We start from the raw sequence: 22,960 nt of genomic DNA, 5'->3' as shown, positions 1-22,960 counted from the left end.
ACACACACACACACACACACACACAGTTTGCCTAGCTTGGCAGCCTGCTGGCCTGGGCAATAATAATGCTTCTGTCGAGGTGAGCAAACAGCTGATGGTGCGGGGCACAATGGGGACTCCTACAGTGGCTGCCTGTCATCTGCCAGGCCAGTGGTCAGAGCAGGCGAGAACAAAGGCCAGTCTGTTTACAAGCAACTTGGAAAATCAATGTGTTGGTTGTTTTCTTGTCTCTGTGCCTTTCTCCTGGCTGAAAGGGAGATTGCCAGTCCAGCAGTCTACAGACTCATTCCAGGCAAGTACCCAGTCTGGAGGCATACCTGCCTATCATATTACCCCTGGCAACTCTGAAAAGGCCCAAGTTTATCTGTCTGAACTGCTTCAAAAATCACTGACAGAGCAGTTCTTTCCAAACTCACCATCCAAGCCTGGGCCCTTACTATGTCAATATCTTGAGTTGTTTATTTTCTACTCCAATAAGTTGTATGCTGATTTCTTTTTTATCGCTGATGGGGGCTTGGAAAGGAGTTTATTTCCTGCTCGGCTGGGAAATGCAGGAATTACACTTTGGGCAGCATATGTCATGGTATACGAGGAAGTGTTTTCCTCTTATTCCTGAATTTATTTAATGTTGTGATTTAGTTAAGAATGTTTTCGCCATGGTAGTGTATCTGGAGTATTAGGTTTAGAGAGAAGAGATCATACCGAACAGCCCTGTCCCAGGAGGGAGAGAGTAAACTTATTAAAACCCATTTGAGTCTGCTGGCAAGCACATGTGTCAAACACAAGGCCCGCGGGCCAAATCCAGCCCACCAGGCCTTGCAATGTGGCCCGCACCGTGCTGTCATCACTGCACTCCGCTGTCAGTTTATGACATTGTCAGTTTATGACTGTTCAGTAAACCATTCGGCCCGCGATTTAGGCTGGATTTTAGATTTTGGCCCCTTCTCTGATTGAGTTCGACACCCCTACGGGCTGCAGTGCACAGATGATTGTATTGGAGATGGGAAGTCTTGTAACTTTCCCTTTAAGCTTCTCAGAAATAAAGTGTGAGAGAAAAGACTTTTCTGTTCTCTGTGTGAAGTTAGCCTCATAAGGTTAGCAAGTGGCTTAAAACTGATTTTGATTTGAGCTTCGAAGCTTTTACAGCCAGGTCTTATCAGTCTTTTCCATTCTCGCTCAAAGCCTAACAATGGTCAGCTGGTCAGAGAAAAGGCTGTTTTGCTGGATACTGTTGTGGTGCTCTTATTTTTTTTTTTTAATATATATTTTTTATTAATTTTTTACAGAGAGGAAGAGAGAGGGATAGAGAGAAATATTGATGAGAGAGAAACACCGATCCGCTGCCTCCTGCACACCCCCTACTGGGGATGTGCCCACAACCAAGGTACATGCCCTTGACCGGAATCGAACCTGGGACCTTTCAGTCCTCCGGCCGACTGTGGTGCTCTTATTTTAAAGTTTATCAAAAACAAAAGTCCTTTGGAGGTGGAAGAAGGCATAGAGGGGATAAGTGGTGATGGAAAAAAATAGTAATTTAATTTAATTTTTTTTAAAGTCCTAACTCTTTAATAGTCATCGGAGACATCCTAAAGTGGAAGAGTAGATTGTAAATGAGGATAAGGTTTAAAATAATCTCGGGTAAAGGAAGTAATTGGCGTTTTTTATTTTATTTTGTTTATTTTTAAAAGGAAAACATGTACTGATCTTAACATTCATTACTACCAAAATCACCTCCTGACACCTAGCAGTGCCCTTTTAGGACTTACTGTTCCACTTGGTATAATTGTTCAGCTTTGTATGCTTTGCTTTGGAATGAGATTATAAATACTCCAAGCAGCTAGTTTACACTTCTTCATATATACCACAGATGTTAACAAAATGATCAGCACATGGTAGCCTTTAATACGTATTGAATAAAGCTCTTGTTTTATTGCTAAAAACCTGCCATGGGCCACGAATGGTGTCAGGCACTGAGGAGCCATGCTTGAGCTACTCAGTCACTGCCCCTACTTGCCCAGGGAAGTTACAGGCTAATGAGGAAACATCTCCATCATTTAGGGAATACACCTAGTATGTCATGACTTTTTTGTTTAAAAAATAAAATTAACTTTTAATTGGCCATTATACTTTAGATCTCCTATTTTTCAGAGTAAGCAGGAGATGAGCTCAAGTGGCTCAACAATTGATATTACAATCATCTTATATAATAAAAGGCTAATATGTAAATTGTCCAATGATGGAACAACCAGTCGCTATGATGAACACTGACCACCAGGGGACGGATGCTCAACACAAGAGCTGCCCCCCACAGGGGGGCACCACTCAGCCAGAAGCCGGGCTGATGGCTGGCGAGCACAGCAGCGGAGGCAGGAGCCTCTCTCACCTCTGCTGCAGGCCTAAGCCAGCAGTCGGACATCCCCTCAGGAGTCCCAGACTGCAAAAGGGTGCAGGCCGAGCTGAGGGGACCACCAGCGCACAAATGTCATGCAGTGGGCCTCTAGTGAAATAATAAAAGACATATTTTGTTTTACTTCTCTGCAGAGGATCTCATTAGATCTATTTCTGGCACCTCTATGATGCCTTTCTTTGGCCAGATCACTCTCAACCTGAACACAATTTAACCAGTTTCTATCTTTATGCTTTTACAGGGCTTAATTCTATAGAGAAAGAGAGAGATATCTTCTAGGCAAATCTAAGATATTCAAAAGACTGAAGAGGTCTTGATGAATCTAAATCCATAAAAATCTTCAGATCTTGTTTTTGCGTAATCTCTCTGATCGGAGCACTAATAAATTGCCTAAATTAAATAGTACTTCTCACTTTCCCTTTTTCTCGGCTTTTACTTTGGCAGAGAACTTGTTTAGCATGAAACTGTCCCAATAGCAGATGGCAGGAAGTAGCAGGTGGCAGATTGAATAAACAGCCTCTGAAAAACACTGCGATACGCCTGTAGCCCCAACTCTCAATCTGGCACAAAATCCTTGCACTCCAGGTTTTTGTCTTGCCTTTTTGTTTTTAAGAAAACACTTTGATTTTTGTAGAGCCCAGAGATTGACCTGCTTCTATCAGGTTAAAGGAAAAGTGGGGACTTTAGCTGACATGATGTGATATTTGAAAATCCATCCCAATCAAAATAGATAAACAAAAAGAAGGCTGCAAAGTCCCTTATATGATCTCTGCTCTCACTCCAGCTTGTTGCCTGGACCCGCCAAGAGTGAGAAGCACTCTAGCACAGTGTTACCAACGTGTGCAAACTCAAGGCAAGGGTAGTGTGCGCAATTCCTTTCTTTGTGGCGACACTGTCACTATATACGCCTTAGCTTGGATTGCCTTTTAACCGCCATGTGGGGAGCAGTAGGAAGCAAGAGGAGGCAGACTGAAGAGCTAGAGCTATGAAGAAGGCAGCGGGACTGTGGGTTCCAAAGACCTGGGGGACCTGAATGTTAAGTTTTGCTTAATTTTTATTATTATTATTGTTTGTTTGTTTTCTTATGATTCATTAATGAGTATGTCAATTTCCCCAAAGTGTCACAAGAAATATCAATACGACACATAGCTAATTTCCCTCTAGAGTTGCTATATACAGTGGTGCCTCGCATAAAGAACGCCTCGCACAGCGAACGCTGCACACAACGAACTTCATTTCATGATTCATACAACGAACTTCGTTTCACACAACGAAGTCGCCCGAGCTTCCACGACTGCTTCGCCCGAGCTTCCACGATCGCTGCCGATGTATTGCATCCTTCCGCGCAGGCACTGCAGGCAGTCGTTAGTCACTGCGCTTAACTTAAGCACGTATCGCGGCAATCGTTCTTCATTACGAATTAAATCACGCACGTATCACGGCAGTCGTCCTTTTAAGTTAAACTCAATACACTGTATCCGGATTCAGCTGAAGCAAACAGGATCAACGATCTTTACTCCGATACTCTTGTCCGTTATTTCCGGCAGATGTTGGAGAAAAGAGAAAAAACAAACGACTTTGGACAGGTTTTTCATGAAACCATCGGCCAAAAAGCAGAAAATGGATGAAGATGTGCAAGATTCGGTAGACTCTACTTAGTCTGTCTTAAAATTAAAAAAATGTGTGTTTTTTTTAAAAAAAAATTATGTTTTTAGATGTATCTAAATAAAAATAATAACAAAAAAATTATCTTTTTTTATGTCATCTTAGCATATTTTATGCTACAGAACGAATTATTTTTTTTAACATGTATTGTTATGGGAAAACGCGTTTCACATAACGAACTTTTCGCATAACAAACTTGCTCCTGGAACGAATTAAGTTCGTTGTGTGAGGCACCACTGTATTTATTTATTTTGCTTCATCTGTTTTATTGTGAACTTCTAAGGGTCAGCTTTAGTTCCACATCTCTCTTCTAATGAACTGTGTATTCACATAACACCATGGTTAGTATTACTCCCAAGTCGTTTTTCATGTCTCATATTAAAACAAGATATTGAGCCCTAACCAGTTTGGCTCAGTGGATAGAGCATCGGCCCTAGGACTGAAGAGTCCCAGGTTTGATCTCAGTCAAGGGCATGTACTTCGGTTGCGGGCACATCCCCAGTAGGATTGTGCAGGAGGCAGCTGATTGTTGTTTCTCTCTCATTAATATTTCTAACTCTCTATCCCTCTCCCTTCTTCTCTTTTAAAAAACAATAATATAAAAAAACAAAAACAAAATATTGATTTAGGGGTTATTAAATAAGGAAGACAATTTTTACAATATTTTTGTTATTTATTTTTTTGCCTTTTCCATTTCAGACTTTATGGTTAGTATGTTTAGCCTCGAATTTTTGTAGACTGTCGACTTTTATGACTTTGGTCCTATTGACTGACTACACATCTGCAAATACCTAAGAGAAGCACCTGCTGATGGAAGATATATTTTGGCATTGACATTTAAGAGTTAACGCATGTTTTCTCTCTCTTATGCTCTGTTTAGATTCCGGCACAGCCCCAATTGCTGGTACCTGAGAGACTGGACTATCCACACCTGGATTAGGCAGTGTCTAAAATATGGTGCACAAGACAAGGCCTTATATACCCTTGTAAATAAGGTGAGGGCTCTCCTGGCATTTGCAACTTCTTCTTCTGAGTTTAGAGGATACGGTGTTTGAACCAGCAAAAATAATACAAGAAATAACTTTTAAAAGTTATTTCCTCTCAGATGTCCTTTTTATAAGGGAGCTGGATATAAATCAACACATTAAAAATAAAATTCCTGTAGCTGCTGCTTCCTCAGCACAATGACTCAGAAATGGGCAGGTAGAAGCAAAGGCAGTCTACTCATGAAAATGCTGCACTGGTGCTCTCTTCATTCTGGTTCCCTTTGGTGAAGTTTAGGAGGAAAAGTCAAGGCCCTAGTATTCATACTATCTTACACATTTTAAAAAGACGTTTTACAAGTTTACTCAAAGCATGTCTTGTCCTAGCCCAGTGGTCGGCAAACCTCGTTTTGAGAACCTCATGCGGCTCTTTGGCCCCTTGGGTGTGGCTCTTCCACAAAATGCCATGGCCTGGGTGAGTCTATTTTGAACAAGTGGCGTTAGAAGAAGTTTAACTTTAAAAAAATTGGCTCTCAAAAGAAATTTCAATCGTTGTACTGTTGATATTTGGCTCTGTTGACTAATGAGTTTGTCGACCACTGGTCTAGCTGGTTTGGCTTGCTAGTTAAGAGAATCGGCCTGCAGACTGAGGGGTTACAAGTTTAATTCTGGTCAAGGGCAGTGTACTTCAGTTACAGCCTTGATCCCCTCCCCAGTCTCTCTCTCTGTCTCTCTCCTTCCCTTTAATACTTTCTAAAACTCAGTGGAGGGTGGGGGATTGTGGGAAATGGGGAGATACTGGTCAAAGGGTACACATTTCCAGTTATAAGATGGATAACTTCTGAGGATCTGATATACAACATGGTAACTATGGCTAACAATACCATCCTATCTAATAAAAGAGTAGTATGCAGATTGGCCATCACTCCAACACAAAATATGGCTGCCTCCACGTTGTCAAAGATCCTGCCCCCATGTGGACACAAGATGGCCAGCAGGGGAGGGAAGTTGGGCGGCACCAGGCCTACAAGGGAGGGCAGTTGGAGGCAATCAACCAGATCCAGCAGAGGAGGGAAGTTGGGGCAAACAGGCTGGCAGGGGAGCAGTTAGACATCAATCAGGCTGTCATGGGAGTAGTTAGGGGGTGGTCAGACTGGCAGACAGAAGCAGTTAGGGGCAATCAGGAAGGCAGTTGGGAGCCAGCAGTCCTGGATTGGGATAGGGCCTAAATGGGCAGTCGGACATCCCTCAAGGGTCCCAGATTGGAGAGGGTGCAGGCTGGGCTGAGCGACACCCCCCCCCCCACCCCCACCCCCACCCCCCGCTCCTATGCATGGATTTTGGGCACTGGGCCTCTAGTATTGTATAATATGTGGTGAAAGATGTGTTAACTAGTCTTATTGTAGTAATCATTTCTCAGTATCACGTGTATTAAACCATATTGTATACCTTAAACTTAAACAATGTTATATGCCAATTATATTTCAATAAATATAATTGGGGAAACAGTCTAAGGGCGCGAAAATGTTGCATAAAGTGATAATGTGTGCTTTCTTATGGGAGTCACTTTTTGCATGATATTCATACCTTAGAAAAAGAATCTCTGATTCACTGGAGTATGGGGGGTGGGGGAGTTTGTTTAAGTTTCGTTTGTTGTTGTTTTCAGTTTTTTTGTTTGTTTACCTATGATAAGGTATTAGAATCGAGTTTTATTTTTCACATATCAATTGTCTTACATCAAACACCCCCCACAACTTTTTCACCCTGAGCAGCAGTCCCAGTTACCAAAGCTCATGAGTCACAGCTTCTCTTTTCCTGTCACAGATGCTGTAAAATGATAGTCACATATTTTAAAGCTGATGTTGGCAAGTTTCATCCTGAATAATAACAGGCAAATATTATAAATCCAATTAAACTGGTTGTTTTTCTCTTTTATTTTCATTTTCATTACAGGTTCAATATGGAATTTTCCCAGATAATTTTACATTCAATTTACTGATAGATTATTTCATAAAGAAAGAAAATTACCAAGGTAAGAAACCATACCCAGGTCCATTTATAATGGGGCTTCAGCTCCCAAAGAGAAGTAGATATAGTTACTTTTTCTTTTTTTTCTTAATGATATCTCTTTGCATCACTCTTTTAGACAGAGATAAGATTATTATCATTTATGGCAAAACTTAGAAAAAGTATATTTTTGTTGCTAGGATAAGAAATATCAACATAAGAGATTATGGAAGAAAATTAAAATGAATTATACAGCCAATATAATTTTACTTCTCAAGCTGATGGAAATAATAGAATATAAATAATGAAAGATAAAGTAAATTTGATTTCTTTTTCATGTGTAATTTTAGATTCAGTGAACAGATACTGGCAAAACTACATTTTTTTAAAAACTGGACTTTTAGCTTTAATTTTGCTTTTAAAATATTGTTTTATTTCTAGTTGTTTCCCCCCCCCCCCCTTTTTTTTTAATCTCTTTCAGGTCATTACTTTGCTACTGACTAGATGACTTCCTAGTTTGCTTGTCTATCTCAGTTTCCCCATTTGTAAAAAGAATATAGAAATTCTTGCCTGTTGCTTATTTCCAAACCATGACAACATGTACAAAGCCAGCTGGCTAGAAACAGCTGCAAATCAGTGCTAACTCCTGTAATTATAAGTGTATGCAAAAATTGGTTAACATAGTCAGAAATATTTGTGTCTGTTAAATGCAAGTTCCACATTTTAAATCAATATTAAAATTATCTAATTTAACAGCAGATATTAAGAAGAGGAAATTGTTTGAGCTTGATTTTCTTGACTCTGTCTATGTTGTGGAATATTGAGGGGAAATAAAAATTGCTCAGTTTCCAATCTCCTATGACCAATGTTCATGTGGAAACAAAAATGTTGTATATTACACTCAGATGCTTATAACTTATGAATGAGCGTTTTCCTTCCCCTTGTTCAAGTCTTTTAAACTGAGTTCCATAGTCCTCTTTATATTAATCAGCTTTTTGTCTTTGAAATAATACCTGGGATTGAGGATTGCCTCTAGCATTTGTCTTCTTTTGCCCTAACAACGAGAATGTGCCAGAACACAGAATGAGCAGTTAGCCCTGCCTCATTCTGTTTGTCAGGGTGATCTGGAAAATATATTTGCCTCCTTTCTGTATGCCTGAGCTCTTCCAGCTGTTAGACATGCTGCCTTAAAATTTGCTTCTCAGTTTGTGAGGCATTTTCATATACATTATTTTGTTGGACTGCCCAACAATCTTTTGAAGTAGATGGAACAAATGATATTTTATCATTAGGAAGTTGATGATGGGAGAAATTAAGTGGTTTATTCAATGTCCTGAGGAGAGTGGTACAGTAGCACCTGGTTTAGTGCATACAAGTATGTACAATAGAAGCTAAAGGTTTGGGAAGAACTAGGAACAGAGCCCACATTGTTTACTTCTTAATTCTGTTTATTTTTCTATCGTGCCCCACTTTTTATAAGAGTGTTTATAGTTAAATAAAGATTTGGTGATGTTACCTGCAGCTAATTTGCTCTTGTTTTTCCTTTGATCTTCTTGCCAGATGCTTTATCCGTGGTTTTTGAGGTTATGATGCAAGAAGCCTTTGAAGTACCTTCCACCCAGCTCCTCTCCCTCTATGTTTTATACCACTGCCTGGCAAAGAAGACAGACTTCACTGTAAGTGATCACCTTCCAGCAGTCCCCAGAACCTTAGAAAAAGCACGTAGTGCCTACTGGGCAGGGCTGAGGTGGCCAGAGGAAACCCTGGCTCTTTCGGGTCTGAAAAGAGCTGTCTGCTGGGGAATGAGTGTTCGCCCTCCGTTGTAGTTACTGCTTTCTAACAAAGTGGAACTGGATGTGCTCCCCTCACGAGAATCGCAAGTGAAAGTGGTTAGGCACATTTTGAAACTTGATCTAGTTCAGTGCTCCTCAGAAATGGGTAACAGATAGTCAGTGAGAGCTGGACCTGGCATATCAAAGGAGAAATAATCCTGCTGACTTTGACCACAATCTTAGGTATTAAATACCAATTATTTAATTTCTATTCGTACTTAGGAAAGTACAGATACAGTGGTTCAGTCAGAATGTCAGGTTTTGGTTTTGTCCATTAGGTTAGGTATTCAGTCATTATGTATTGCTGTCCTAGAATAACAACAGTGATAACACAATAACTAATATTTAAATAGCACTTTATGCCAGGAAATTTATTAATGCAGTCAGTCCTCACAACTTCGTACAGATGAGAAGACTGGGGCACAGGGGTATCAGTTAAGAGCATGAAGCTGTCTTATGAAACCAGGATCCTCTTATCTGCCCTTAACCTCAAATATAACTATAAAAAATTCTGATTTGGGCCCTAGCCAGTTCAGCTCAGTGAATAGAGTATTGTCCTGCAGACTAAAGGGTCCCCCAGGTTTGATTCCAGTCAAGGACACATGTCCAGGTTGTAGGTTCGATCCCCAGTAGGGGGCGTGCAGGAGGCAGCTGATCAATGATTCTCTCTAATCATAGATGTTTGTCTCTCCTTCTCCCTTCCTCTCTGAAATCAATTTAAAAAAAAAAAAATTTTTTTTAATTCTTATTTGGGTAAGAACTGAAAATATCATCTAGTCCAGCCCACATTCTAAAGAATTATGGTGTGTTTGCTTTTCTAAGATGAGTGTTAATAGCCTATTCCCTATGGCAAACAACACATTCATTATCTCATTAAATATATATTAAGCACCTAAGACATTTCATACCAGTGCACAAAGGTAAGAAAACATTTTCTGCCTATAATCTAAGAAGATTACAGGCATTTAAAAATGAAACAAACACACAACTATAAAACTGTGACTATAATGAGTACTACAAAGATGTGGTCTATGAAAAGGCTATAGGAATTTTTGTTTGTATTTTAAACTAAGATAGGTTCTTATGGAAATAGTTCTCGGGTTAATATTTGAAGGATGCGTAGGAGTTAACTGACTGCAAATGGGAAGAAAATCCAAAACATGTGCGGAAGCAAAAAGAATATGGTGAGCAGAAAGGGGCTGGAGGAAAATAGGAAGATAATGAGTGTAGCTGCACCAGAGAGAATGGAAGGAAGCAGTAGAGTGAGGCAAGGTAGGAAAATATAGATCATGCTAAGCTATTTGTCTTCATCCTAAAATAGTGAGAAACCATTGAAAAGTGTTTAGCAGAGGTGGGACATGATCAGATTTGTATTGAAAAGATGCCTCTGGCTGTACTATGCATAAAAGATCAGAGTGGGGCCCAGATGGCTGTGGTCAGAGCACTTAGGAGATGATGATGGTTGTCTGAGCAAGAGATAATGGTAGTTTGGGGACTAGGATGTGGTGGTGTTAGAGCATAGCCAATGGACATATTTGGGAGGCAGATAACATGGTGATGAACTAGATGTGGAGGCAGGAAAATGGGGGTCAAATCTTATCTCAGTTTCTGGCTTGTGTATCTGTACCCATGTGTTTGCAAAGAGAACTCTGGAAAAGACTGGATTTTATGAGGAAAATCATTAATTTAGCTCTGAAATATGGCTCTGAAGATTTTGCATTTTGAGACGGTCGAGATTGCGGAAGGAAAATTAGGAGCTTAATAGAAAATATGGATATAAAATGTATACAGCCATGTGTAAATGAGCCACAGAGCAAAAAAGAAATAGAAATGTGCAGACCACAAAGCCCACAGGAAGAGAGTGGTCTGCAGTATAGCAAGCCTCTGAGTAAGATGAGGACCTTTGTAAAGTTCACTAAATGTAGTGGCATGAAGGCACAAAATAGTAACCTTTGTTTCCATAGAATAATGGAGCAGGAAACCAAATTGGAGTGGATTGTGGAGTGAGTGAGAGGTGCAGGAAGGAGATGGCAAGTGTCGGCAGGTGTCTTGAGATGTCTAACTGAAGTCGAGTGGAGCAGGGGAAGAGGGGGAACAAGGGTTTGCTTTGAATTAATGGGTGAGGCAGAAATATAAAGTGGAAAAACCTAGAGGACGTTGGTGAAATAGCACCTGACAGTACGAACTCCAGAAGCTAATGCCTTGGAAGAGACCTAACATTTCAGACCATTTTTTAAAACACCGCTAAGACACTCATTTTGTTTTTGTTTGTTTTAACCTTTTAAAAGTCCTTCGGGAGTATGCCGTTCCTGTCGCTATCACCACATTGCTTGGCTCCAAGCACAGCAAGGATACCGCTCACCTGGCTTTTTGCCCTATTGCATTCTGATACTTAGACCATAGTTTCCTTAAAGAAAAAAAAATCTTTTTAAGGCTCCTTATTTATTATTCACTGGCCCCTCTTCTTGCAGCTTATGTGGGGAAATCAAACCTATAGTGAGTGATTTGCTTTTGGAAGTGAAAGGACCTGGTCCTTAATCACCAGCAATTTCACTTCTCTGTGCTCAGAAGTGCCTGGGGAGGCTTTGTTTCTCGCTCAAGGCCTTTGCTTTTTTCAGACCTGAAGAAATTATACTTTTGTCGCACAAAGCCCATCCCTAGGAAAAAGCTTAGGGTGCCCATTAACACCTGGGGTGCCTCATTCAGTGCAGGGCAGACCGCATTCATTCTCTGCTTCCTCCCTGACCCCTGTGTGCAGGCACCAGTGCCAGGCAGCCTGAGCTTTGTGCTCTGTATTTCCAAGAGCCGGGCTCAGGCCAGTGTGTACTCATGTGGCACTAAGTGGCCCCAGCTCTCATGCCTGGGGCATTGCCAAGGCTCTCCCCCGGGCCCGCTTCTCCAGGGAATCCCTGTCACTGCTGTTGCTGTTCTGCAGCAAGCTTAGCAATGCTTGCTAAGCTTGCCCCATTTTCTCATGTCTCAAAAGGCTCCAATTTTATTTGGAGTGTAATATTGCACCCTGGGCTGAAAGAAATGATCTCTAAGTGTTTCTGATTGCCTAATTTATTTTTTATAGGCACAGATCTACCTAAAAGCAGCCTAATAGTTGTATTTATTTTAACACTGTCAAGTGGGAGTCCTGTCATTTCGGAATTGTATAAAATTCAAAAGCTTGCTGCACCATGTCATAGCCATGGGAGTGAGCATGGGGCTGACGGCATGTAAGTTTGTATTGATTGCCCCAGGCAGTGTTGATCCAGAGTGTGCTCTTCTTTATTTTCATTTTGTTTTGCATTTCTGATTGTAAAAGGAGCTCTTATTCAGTGCCAAAATTTTAGAAAATAAAGTACAAAGAAGAAAACCAAAGTTACTCATAATTTCACTACCCAGAAATCTGTTAACATTCTGTGTTTTTCATTAAACAAATACCTCTTACTTACAAAATTGTGATGATAATGTAGCTATAGCTTTATTTTTTTATACATTTTATTGATTTTTTGCAGAGAGGAAGAGAGAGGGATAGAGAGCTAGAAACATTGATGAGAGAGAAAAATCGATCAGCTGCCTCCTGCATACCCTCCACTGGGGATGTGCCCACCACCAAGGTACATGCCCTTGACCGGAATCGAACCCGGGACCTTTCAGTCTGCAGGCTGACGCTCTATCCACTGAGCCAAACCGGTTTTGGCTAACGATAGCTTTAAAATTTTGCTTTTTTACTTAATGCTGTAACTTGTTCTTTTTCCTCCATGTTATTAAAAATCACATTTTTGCATAGTCTTCATTGCTTGGCTGGACAGTGACCTGGTATGTTGTGTTGCAGTGGGAAGAGGAGAGGAACTTTGGTGCATCCCTGTTACTCCCAGGCCTGAAGCAAAAGAACTCAGTGGGTTTGAGTTCCCAGCTGTATGGCTATGCACTTCTGGGTAAGCTGAGTGATCCTGACAGGTATCGTGTTTTATCAGAATAACTAATGCACACTTCTCCTTCACAATAAAATTATAGTTTGATTTAGATTTGCTAGTGCAATTCCTATACAACTTTCACTTTTAGGCACAAAGAAATAACCTTTAATGGCCTTACTGCCACCAACTTACAAGCTGAGAACCAGTGCTGGTGGCCACAGGTTGTGTTTAGTGCTAATCAGTGTGAGGAAGGGCTAGAGAGTGAAAGGAAGGGTCTGGCCCTCCTTTGGGAGAACCAGCCAGTAGAATTTCCCCTGGGATTAACAGCAACTTCCTTTCTCTTTAGATCTGAAGTCCAAGGAGTAAGAAAGTGAGAGTTAGACCGACTGATTCATTTGCCTCTCAGCATAACCATTATGGCTGGTCTCATTCTCGGTTCTTATAATTGTATTTCTTATAGCACATGATGTCACACATCTAGGGGAAATAATGAACAATATAACTGATGAACAAAAACAGACCCGGAGACAGGGAAGCATCAATCAGACTCTCAAACCTCAGAGGGAAGGTAGGGGAGGGTGGGAGAAAAGGGGAGAGATCAACCAAAGGACTTGTATGCATGCAGATAAGCCTAACCGGTGGTCACGTACAACAGGGGGGTGGGGGCATACATGGGGAGGGATTTGGGGTGAGAATAGGGGGATGAGGACAATTATGTGATACCATATAAATAAATAAAATAAAAATAAATAAATAAATAAGTAAAAATAAAAAAAGAAAGAAAGAAATTGAGAGTTAGGGTTGAAGTCCTCTCCTTGGTATTGTTTTCAGTGAGGGAAGAGAAACTCGGCGCCACTGGTACTAGTAGCGCTCCAGGAAAACAGTGAGTGCCTCGTTGGCTCGGCCTGGCTGTGCCGTGCAGGGGAAGGGCCCTGGCTGCCCAGGAATCAGCCAGGGCAGGAGGCGAAGCCTGTGCGGTGTGGCCTCAGAACCTGGGCTCTGTGCAAGCAGGGCAAGTAACACTCAGCCTTACATGTGCCCTGTTTGCAGAGGTTCACTATGTGCACATTATGTCATTATTCTCCCAGTCTTTGTCTTACTTGATAGGGATTTGAGGAAGCCCCTTCTCTTGATTATGCATTGTTTCTGCTGACCTTTGTTTTTTTTAAAATCGTCACATTGGCTATTTCACTACTAGGATGTAAAAGTTAACTTTGAGCTGCTTATTTTGTTATAGCAGTTTGGCTGCCTTGGAAGTTTATCTTCAATAGAGTGTAATGTGGCATCCTTAGAGGTTAATCCTGATATAAAGTGACTCAGGGAGGAATTTCAGTTTACCAGACGGGCTGTCAGATTCCCCAAAAGAGTTGGACACTTTTAAAAAATCATATTCTCCTTATTTGCCATCTCTTTTCAATGTTGATTTACTTTTTTTTGTTTGTTTTTTGCTTTCAGATTTGCATTCAAGTTTCTTGTACTATAGGAATTATTCAGGAAGTTGTCAGGGCTAAGAAAATGTACTTTGTTGTACTGGCAGCCGTCCCATTAGAAGCTGTTTGCTCTTGTGTGTCCTGTGCTGGGCAGCCCCACTCACCTCCAGGGCAGCAGCTTCCCAGAATGTGGCCACAGTCTGGCCCCAAGCATCTTAAAAGCTCTACAATTAGTTGTCACCTGATAAGCTTTGTCTATTTATGTCCTGCTAGAGCTTTTCCAAATCCTCCTTCCCAGGAAAGATAAGTGAAGGTGGATTTGAGACCTGACAGCTCAAGGTGACTTTGGTCATTAGAGGGCTCTGGGACCCAGTAGTACAGACAGTCCCCCACCTGTCTGGCACCCTGAGTTCCAGGGGTGATGATGGTTTGAGGTACCAAGAGAAACACTCATGTCCTGAGAGCCAAAGGATGATGAGGACTGTGTGCATTGACAAAGCTCAAATAAAGGGAAAAAGAGCAAAATGGGGCTTTTTTTTTCTTTCATGAGGACAATCAATGGGATGTTTGGGAGCATTTCAAAAACTCCTACATTTCCTGGCCAGGCAAGTTGTCCAATGATGACAAGATTTTCAGTGTAGGGAAGTTGTAGAATTTTTTTCTGAGGATGATTTTGTTCTTAAAACAAAAGTAGTGTTTCAACTGTTGGACACATTTTGTAAGGGCAGCTCCACTTAGAGGGAGATACATCAGTCTCTGTAAATGCTGCAGACATCCTCATGATGGTCCCCTCCAGTCTAGATGAAAAAGAGGAGAAACAAGTTCATAAACTTGTGTATTGAAAAACATATACAGTGAGTGTTACCACATTCTGCACCAGCCATCTGAAATGTCACCAGGTTGCTGGGTGGGGTGGGGCCCTTGGCACAGATGTGAAATGATCCTTCTCTGTTTCTAAAGCTGCCGGGTGGGTGTGCGTGGTTGCCTGTCTCAGGCCTAATGGGAAGGCATGGCTAAGCTTTCTCCTTGTTCCTTTGGCCACAGGGAAGGTGGAGTTGCAGCGAGGGCTGCGGGCTGTGTACCACGACATGCCTCTGCTGTGGCGACCAGGCTACCTTGACAGAGCCCTTCAGGTGATGGAGAAGGTGGCCTCCTCCCCAGAAGAGGGAAAGCTGTGCAAAGAAGCGGTATGTTTCTCGGCCCTAATTCAATGGGAGTTAGCCATCTTTACGTTGTGTCTTGTTTGTGTTTTTATTGTCTCTCCTGCCCCCTACTTCTTTTTTATTTCTGTAGAATCATGTACTTATTCAGCTGAAAAGGAATGAAAAACCACAAACATTCTCAATGTTACTGACAAGATGTACTAGAAAATAAGGTTATTGTTGACTTTACAGCCCACTGTCTAGGAGGGAAACTCTTCGCCACTGGTACTAGTAGCGCTCAATAAAATACTGAGTTCAATAAAATACTTCCCACTCCCCAATAAAATGTTGGCCTTTCTGTACTCTAGAGCCCTGGGAGATTAACTTTTCCTGAGCCCACAGAAATGAAGCTGGGACTAGCAATGGCACAGACCTTCTTCCCCTTCCATTTATGAGTTCCATGGCGAATGCACAGTGCAGAGACCTGGATCAGATGTCCCTTCAGAGGTCAAGGAGTTCATGCTGCCTGGACAAGGAGGCTGTCCTTCAGTCCCAAGCTCATCTCTCTTAGTCACCTAGGACTCTGGACACCAGTTACTAGACTTAGCTCAGGCTATACGAGATGAGGCATCTTAGGGCCACATGACACTGTATCCCACAGTGGAAGCCACAGTGTCCACTCCTATCCCAGCAGCCTTTGTGTCAGAGTGAGGCCTAGACGCACATTGCTTACTCCATTGCTAGGGGGTGAAAGTTAACTCTGAACTGCCTATTTGTTTTACCTTGACCCTAATCACTAGGACTCACCTCTTGGCTTTCATTTCAGTCGGGAGATGTGCATTTCAGTCTGATTCCTATGGTGGCTCTGCATGCTGATGGCTAGTGAGCCATTATGTTCTTTGCCAGGTTTATAACAGCATACACACTTCTAAATATATATTCCTACTTAGCCCTGCCATAGTCAGTGCTAGTGATTGAAAACAAAATTGTACATCAATTCTTTGCCGGGGAAATAGTCCTTCCACTCTGAGCCGGATTTGCATCTTTGTGTTCTGATTTAATAAGAATGTGATTCAGATGTCAGCAAGAATGGGGTATGTGTCAGGTCTGAGTGCAATGTATTATTAGTGCCATTAAAAAGCCTTGGAGTATTTCTGGATTTTTATTCTAACGTGGCATGGACAGAATTAATCTGTGTTGGAACAGGTGCTAAAGCTGGCTCTGAAGTTGTTGCTGTGCCATCTCTGAGGGTTAGTCCCTCTGGGTCAAGGGGGTGTACCCCAAGGTGAAAGTGGTGAGGGACAGGGGCCAAAACAGACCCTTTCTTTCTAAGTCACAGAAATCACCTCGTGACAGTACATTTCATGTGTGCCTCTGGTCTTTGCCAGCAGCAATGTGGGTTGCGCTGATTCCTAATTTACAGATATTCTGGCAGCTAGCATCTCAAGGAGGCCCGCGCCCAGGCTCAGCTTCACCGTGCATTCGTGGTGGCCTTTGCTGATTGTGGTTTTTCTTTGCCTTTCTCCCAATTCCAAACTGACTAAGGAAGAAAGACCTGGAGGTGGGGAGAGGCATTCTTTTGTGCCCATTCAACATAATTCTTGGGTTCCTACCTGGTTGATTCAACGTAAAACCAAATGCCATTGTGCTGATTCATACACAAATAATTCTGAGCTTGCTTATTTGTACCATTTGTTTTGTAGGAAGTTTTCTGTGCCATCGACTGGATGTTTCTAATGAAACCACTAGAAACCATTCTGTTTCCTATAATTTGATAAGAGACTTTTTAGATCCCAGATTTCCTTCTTTTCCCTTCTCCAGCCTGTCCTCTCAATGTGCTCTCAGGGCCATGGCTGATGAGCCCCTGCCCCTTTCTGCCCCACAGCTCGACGTGCTGGACAGAACGCTGCAGGCTCTGACAGCTCCAGCCCCCGAGTCCTCAGAGGAACAGGCTCAGGGAGGGGAAGACAGCAAGGGCCCCGAAGAGCTGGTGGAGCAGTTGGACGTGGAGGAACCCGAACAGTCCAAGCTTCCCCGCTACCTGGAGCGATTTAAGGTTAGTCCCAGCACTCAGCCGTGCATTAAGCATGCTCTCTGCCTCAGTGATAGACAGGAAGCCCTTTCATGCATTAATGTCACACACAAAGGCGTTAAAAGCTGACATCAAAAATTGCATTTTTATTGCTTCACACAGGAAGTGGTCTTAAAAGGAACAAATGTAAATTTCTAGGCTCCTTTTTGTACTTGAGCTAATGGGTCGCGTTTTGTTCTCTAAGGCAGCCTGTCATTACCCCTCATCGCTGACATGTGCCTGGTGGGTTGGTAATAGCTTGCCTCCTCCTAGCCATCACCTGACTCCAACCCCGAGAGGAAAGGATCTGGTCCTTTCTCTGTGTTGTGCTAAGCGTGCTTGATAACCCAGAAATGCAGGCAGGAACTACCAGGCCAGACTTGAACAGGTTGAAGGTTAGAGGCAGGTATCTTCCTTTGCTCCTCTGGGCGGCTCTGTGTTGTGGATGAGGGCCCTTAGAAATGCTCTCTTGGACCACGTGGAAGATGGAAACAAGGACACTCTTTCTTTCAGCAGCCCTGAGCACTGAAGCTGCCTTCGGTAGCTCTCAGCTATCATCCCCAAAGCCTCTGTGGTCGTCAGCAAAGAAGAGCCCTGTTCAAAGTTTAAACCCTTGGCCTCTTCTTTGCTTTTTCTTGTCTGTTTTGTGCAGAGAAAAAAAGTGCTCCCCGAAGGAGAATTCTTTGTACGAAGGAGAAACCATTCCCATCCATGCTAGCTGACCCATTATGTCACTTTGGGACGAGAGCTGTACATTTTGCCAGCTTATTACCTTTACATCTTTCCGTAATTATAATGAACCAGCTGTAAGATACCTGTTTCTATTGTACTTTTAGCATTTGTTTCTACCAGTATTCTGTAAAGTCATTGCTCAACTTCCCCTTTTATAATTTGAAAACTGAGAAAGAAAAGTTAATCAGTGTCCACAGAGAATTAACGGTAGAGCTGGCTTAATTCTTTCCCAATTAACTTCGCCTAATTTTGCAGATTTAGAAAGGCTAAAAAAACAAAGTAAAATCTTCTGAGCCCCATAGATTATTATTTGCCATATTCATATTGACCAAAGCTATCACACCATTCCTGAAAATTACCACCTCTTTCTATTGTTTCTTATATATTTAACCTCAAAAAATAGAAATCAGTGCCTAAATTAAATCCTTAGTCTTCACACTTCCAAAAATATATTTTTTTTTTGAAAATCAGAAAAAGACAAGAGACAAATACTAGCTGTACCGGTTAATAATGTGGATTTTGTAATCAAAGAAAATATAATTTTGCCGAAACCAGTTTGGCTCAGTGGTAGAGCGTCGGTCTGTGGACTGAGAGGTCCCAGGTTCGATTCCGGTCAGGGGCATGTACATTGGTTGCAGGCACATCCCCAGTAGGGGGTTTGCAAGAGGCAACTGGTCGGTGTTTCTCTCTCGTCGACATTTCTAGCTCTCTATCTCTCTCTGTAAAAAAATCAAGAAAAATATATTTTTTTAAAAAAAGAAAACATAATTTCAAGAAAAACATCAAAAGTGCTTTATTCAAAGAAATTTCCATCGCTAGCTACACATTTCCCCCATCTTTCAGATAATTTGTGGATATCATCCCAATAGAACTTTTCTTATTTTGAGGCAAACCATTCAGAGACCCAATTTTCCACTTCTTAGTTCATTCTGAAGTGCTGCTCAGAAAGTGCATGTGCCATAGATCGGAACAAGTGGTAATCTGAAGGAGCAAGGTCTGGTGAATATGGCGGGTGGGTTAATGCTTCTCAGGCAAGATCTTTTAACATGTCTTTAACTGGCTTTGAAATGTGTGATGGTGGGTTATCATGAAGCAAAATTACTTTGCCATGTCTTCTGGCACAGTCTGGCCGATTCACGATCAAAGCATGGTTCAAATTATCTGTTATCGGGAGCAATCAGTATTAACAGTTTCACCTGGTTTTAGAAGCTCATAACACACCACACCTTCTTGATCCCACCAAATACAGAGCATTTTCTTCTTTCCAAAGCGATTTGGCTTTGAGGTCAATGTTAATGGTTGACCTAGACTCAGTGTTTCCCAAACTTTTGACATATGTGTACCTCTTCTATAATTTTCATAACGCTGAGTATCCCTCGTACTCATGAGAACGTAGAATTAGGCGCAGCCAAGCACGGTGCAGTGCATATCACCACCAAACTCCAGTGCAACACGTACCCCCACCAAACTCTTCCCGTACCCCCGGGGGGTATGCGTACCACACTTTGGGAAACACTGATAGATCAACCCATGATTTTGTGCATTTGGGATTCTCAAAATAAATCCACTTTTCATCACCAGTCACAAGTCAATGCAAAAACGACTTTTTTTCATGCTGTTGAAGCAACATTTTACTGATGACTTTTCGGTTTTCCACTTGTCTTTCATTCAGTTGATGTGGCACCCATTTTCCTCCCTTTAAAATTTCTCCCATTGCTTGTAAACAATTGGAAATTATTTGCTGAGCAACATTTAATCTTTCTGCAAGTTGTTTTTGAGTTTGACATGCATCTTCACGCAGTAATGCTTGTAATTGTTGGTCTTCATACTTACTCAGTTAACCTGGACGTTCTTTGTCTTTCACATCGAAATCATCACTTTTAAAGCATTTAAACCAGCATTCACAACTATCTTGAGATAGAGCATGTTCACCATAAGCTTCCTGAAGTATATGATAACTTTTTCTTCAAAATAAAGTAATGAATTAAAACTTCCCCCAAATGCTCTTTTTTTTCTTCTTCTTCTTTTTCTTTTTTTGGCATGAAATTCGACATTTTTAAATGTAAAAATATATATGATGTTAACACCTTCAGCAAATTTGACATGAAGTTTTGAAGGTTGTTGTCAATACAACAAAATAGCATACATTTCAAAACGCATATATATCAACATGTATAACTCCATCTATTTAAAAAATCTGCATTAGTAATTGGTACTTATTAGTTATTAGCTGTGCATCGGACAGCACACCCCTGTATTTCGTCTGTCCTCACCGTGGCCCTGGGTGGCAGATACAGCTCGTCCATGTTACAGGACACCACGGCTGAGAGAAACCAGACTTTGGACTTGAACAAAAGTTTTCTGACTCAGAGTTGAGTCCTTATTCTGCTGTCCCAAGCTGTCTCCTTGGCCTCAGACCCCATGAATAATGATTTTCATTTTATATTTCCTTATCTTTCTGTTGCCTCATGTTTATTAGTGTCGGGTAATTTGTTTGGGGCCAAATTTTATATGACTGACCCATCGCACTGCTCCTGTGGCCTCTACCTGAAGCCTGTAGACCTGCTCCCTTCCCACTCCATGGAGATGTGTGGTATAAGCCATTGTTGGGCCATAAGTGGCTCTCTCCAGTGATCTACATCTTGTAGCACTTAAGTAGATTAGTGTTTTTCTTACTTGGCTTCTCCGGGAATACAATGCGAACAGACCAGCTGCTGTTTCCGATGGAGCAGAGTAGGCAGCACTGCAGGCTGACCTGTGAGCGTGGCAGGCGGAGCCTGTGGAGCGCAGCCCCTGCGGGAGCTGTTGGCGCCATTAGCAGGAAGCCCTGGGACGGCTTCCATCTGTTAAAAGGAGCGTGCATCAGGCCAACATTTATCTCGGTGATTCTGAAGGAAAAGATGTGGAGGGGCTTCCTCCAGCTTATCAGCTGTTTCTGCCATTTTGTTTGCATCTTAGAGTTCTTTGTTCTTGGGGTTGGCTGCTTGGTTCAGTGCAGGTCGGGGTAGAAATGTTGATTTGTTATGCCTGTGCTGTCACTGTGGTTTAAAACAAGAAAGTAGAGGGAATCACAGCATATGGAGGTTCATTTACTTTGTGTAAGTGAAGGGGAAGGAATGCCATGCAGTACAACTTAGCCACGTGACTGTGCTGGGGGGAAACAGAGCAAACGCTATCAGTGCCCGGATGGAAGGCCTCTGACAGGTTCCCGACACCATGCCTTTTCCCTCAAGCAGGATGTGTGGAGATTTTGCAAGGGACTTCACTCTCCTCCTCCTTGTATCCTTCTTCTATCTGCCTCTGCCCTCCCACACGCACACCTTCTCCTCATTTTTCCTTTCTTTCCAACAGACCTTACATTCCCAGCTCCAGGCTCTGGGCAAAGTTGAGTCAGAGAGCCTTTTGACGCTGACCACCCAGCTCATCAAAGCCCAGCTGCCCGCCTGTGAAGCAGAGGACATCGCCACCTACGAGCAGAAGCTGCAGCAATGGCATCGGGATTTGCTTTACTTGATTCAGAGGGAACAGGAGTTCAGGGAGAAGGCGAAGCGGGAGCACCTGGCTCAGCAAGCAGCAAAGGCAGCTGCCTAACAGGGCCCACAGCTCAGCCCCACTCCAGGGACTTCACCAATCCCGTCAGGGATCATTGTGACCGCGATGGCAGCAGCCTCAGCCTCCTCCACCCACCTTCTTCTCTAAGCCGTCCACTTGTCTAGGAATGCCGAGATGTTCTACGGACAGAGGCCCTGTATCTGCCTGTCCAGGCGGCCCACTAGTTCCAGGGGCTGTGGAACTAAGAAAGTGGTCAGACTGCAGCCACCAGCTACCTCGGAGTTCCTGTCGGGGCGCCAGGGTTCAGGTATCAAGTTTCAAGCTTGGGCTTTCGAATGGTCTCTCTTCCCACCACCCAAGGCAAACTGCACGTCCTAGGACTTGGGTCCCTTCTCCTCTCTGGGGCCATTTCCACATTCCCTTTCCCTGTGTCTCACCCAGACCTGCACTGGGAGAAGGTCAGTCAGTGGCTTTCAAATTTCAGGAACCTCTGTGGCATTTTAGAATGTAAGGACTCTGAGGGAAAAGCTAGTCTTGTTGGCTGGGAGCTTCTCTATCATGTTGGGGTACCTTTTTCCAATCCATTGTCTCAGCTTCTTCATAAAGTAGGTCAGATGTGCCTTTTGTGCACACACACATATACCCACACACACACACACATGCACACACACAGCTGTGAACACACATTTAAGTCAGAGAAGTTGCAGAAAATCTGGGACACCATGGGCTTCCAGTGCATGGAAAATGGGTAATCATCAAACCCTCAGGAGGCCAAAATTCCTTAAGTTTCTCCATGAAAGGGGTTGGGGCAGCTCTTGTTTGCTGTGTAATTTTGCCTTTAAATGCTCTGGTGTACTTCTATTCTGGATTGCGGTCTTTTATCAAGAACCTGTGGAAATAAATGTTCTTGGATTCTTCTGTTGGATTCTGGGGTTTTTTTCTTACCACCCCTCCCCTCACACCCCCCACTTTAATGTGTTCTTTATCTTTTGAGGAAGGGAGAGAGACATAGGGAATCTCATCATCATAGTTACTATGATTTTCAGCAACATATTTTCAACACTTCTCCATTAGACTGACATTTATGGAAGTCTCACTGTGTGTCAACAGCCCCAGCAACCCCATGAGAGAGGTACCAGGAACCCGTTTTAAATGAGGAACATGAAACTGAAGACCTCACCCTGCACATTCCCTCCATATACACCTGCAGTTAGTGTCTGACACGGGCCCCTGT

General features: G+C 42.5%; 1 protein-coding gene across 1 annotated transcript in view; it reads left to right on the top strand.

Moving 5' to 3' along the window:
* MRPS27 (mitochondrial ribosomal protein S27) overlaps positions 1-22,651 on the top strand; it is a 69,993-nt gene extending 47,342 nt beyond the window's left edge. The window contains exons 5-11 of the mRNA XM_084880925.1: positions 4,953-5,067; positions 7,009-7,087; positions 8,623-8,738; positions 12,718-12,820; positions 15,274-15,416; positions 17,257-17,427; positions 21,526-22,651. Coding sequence (XP_084737051.1) covers positions 4,953-5,067; positions 7,009-7,087; positions 8,623-8,738; positions 12,718-12,820; positions 15,274-15,416; positions 17,257-17,427; positions 21,526-21,765 — 967 coding nt within the window. The 3' untranslated portion in view covers positions 21,766-22,651. The remainder of the gene's footprint in view (positions 1-4,952; positions 5,068-7,008; positions 7,088-8,622; positions 8,739-12,717; positions 12,821-15,273; positions 15,417-17,256; positions 17,428-21,525) is intronic.
* The last annotated feature ends 309 nt before the right edge of the window (positions 22,652-22,960 follow it).

Source organism: Pipistrellus hanaki (assembly GCF_964339955.1).
Source record: "Pipistrellus hanaki genome assembly, chromosome: 4".
Classification (NCBI taxonomy): Eukaryota; Metazoa; Chordata; class Mammalia; order Chiroptera; family Vespertilionidae; genus Pipistrellus; species Pipistrellus hanaki.
Note: the sequence above shows the minus strand (reverse complement) of the source record. Positions and strands in the feature narration are given on the sequence as shown.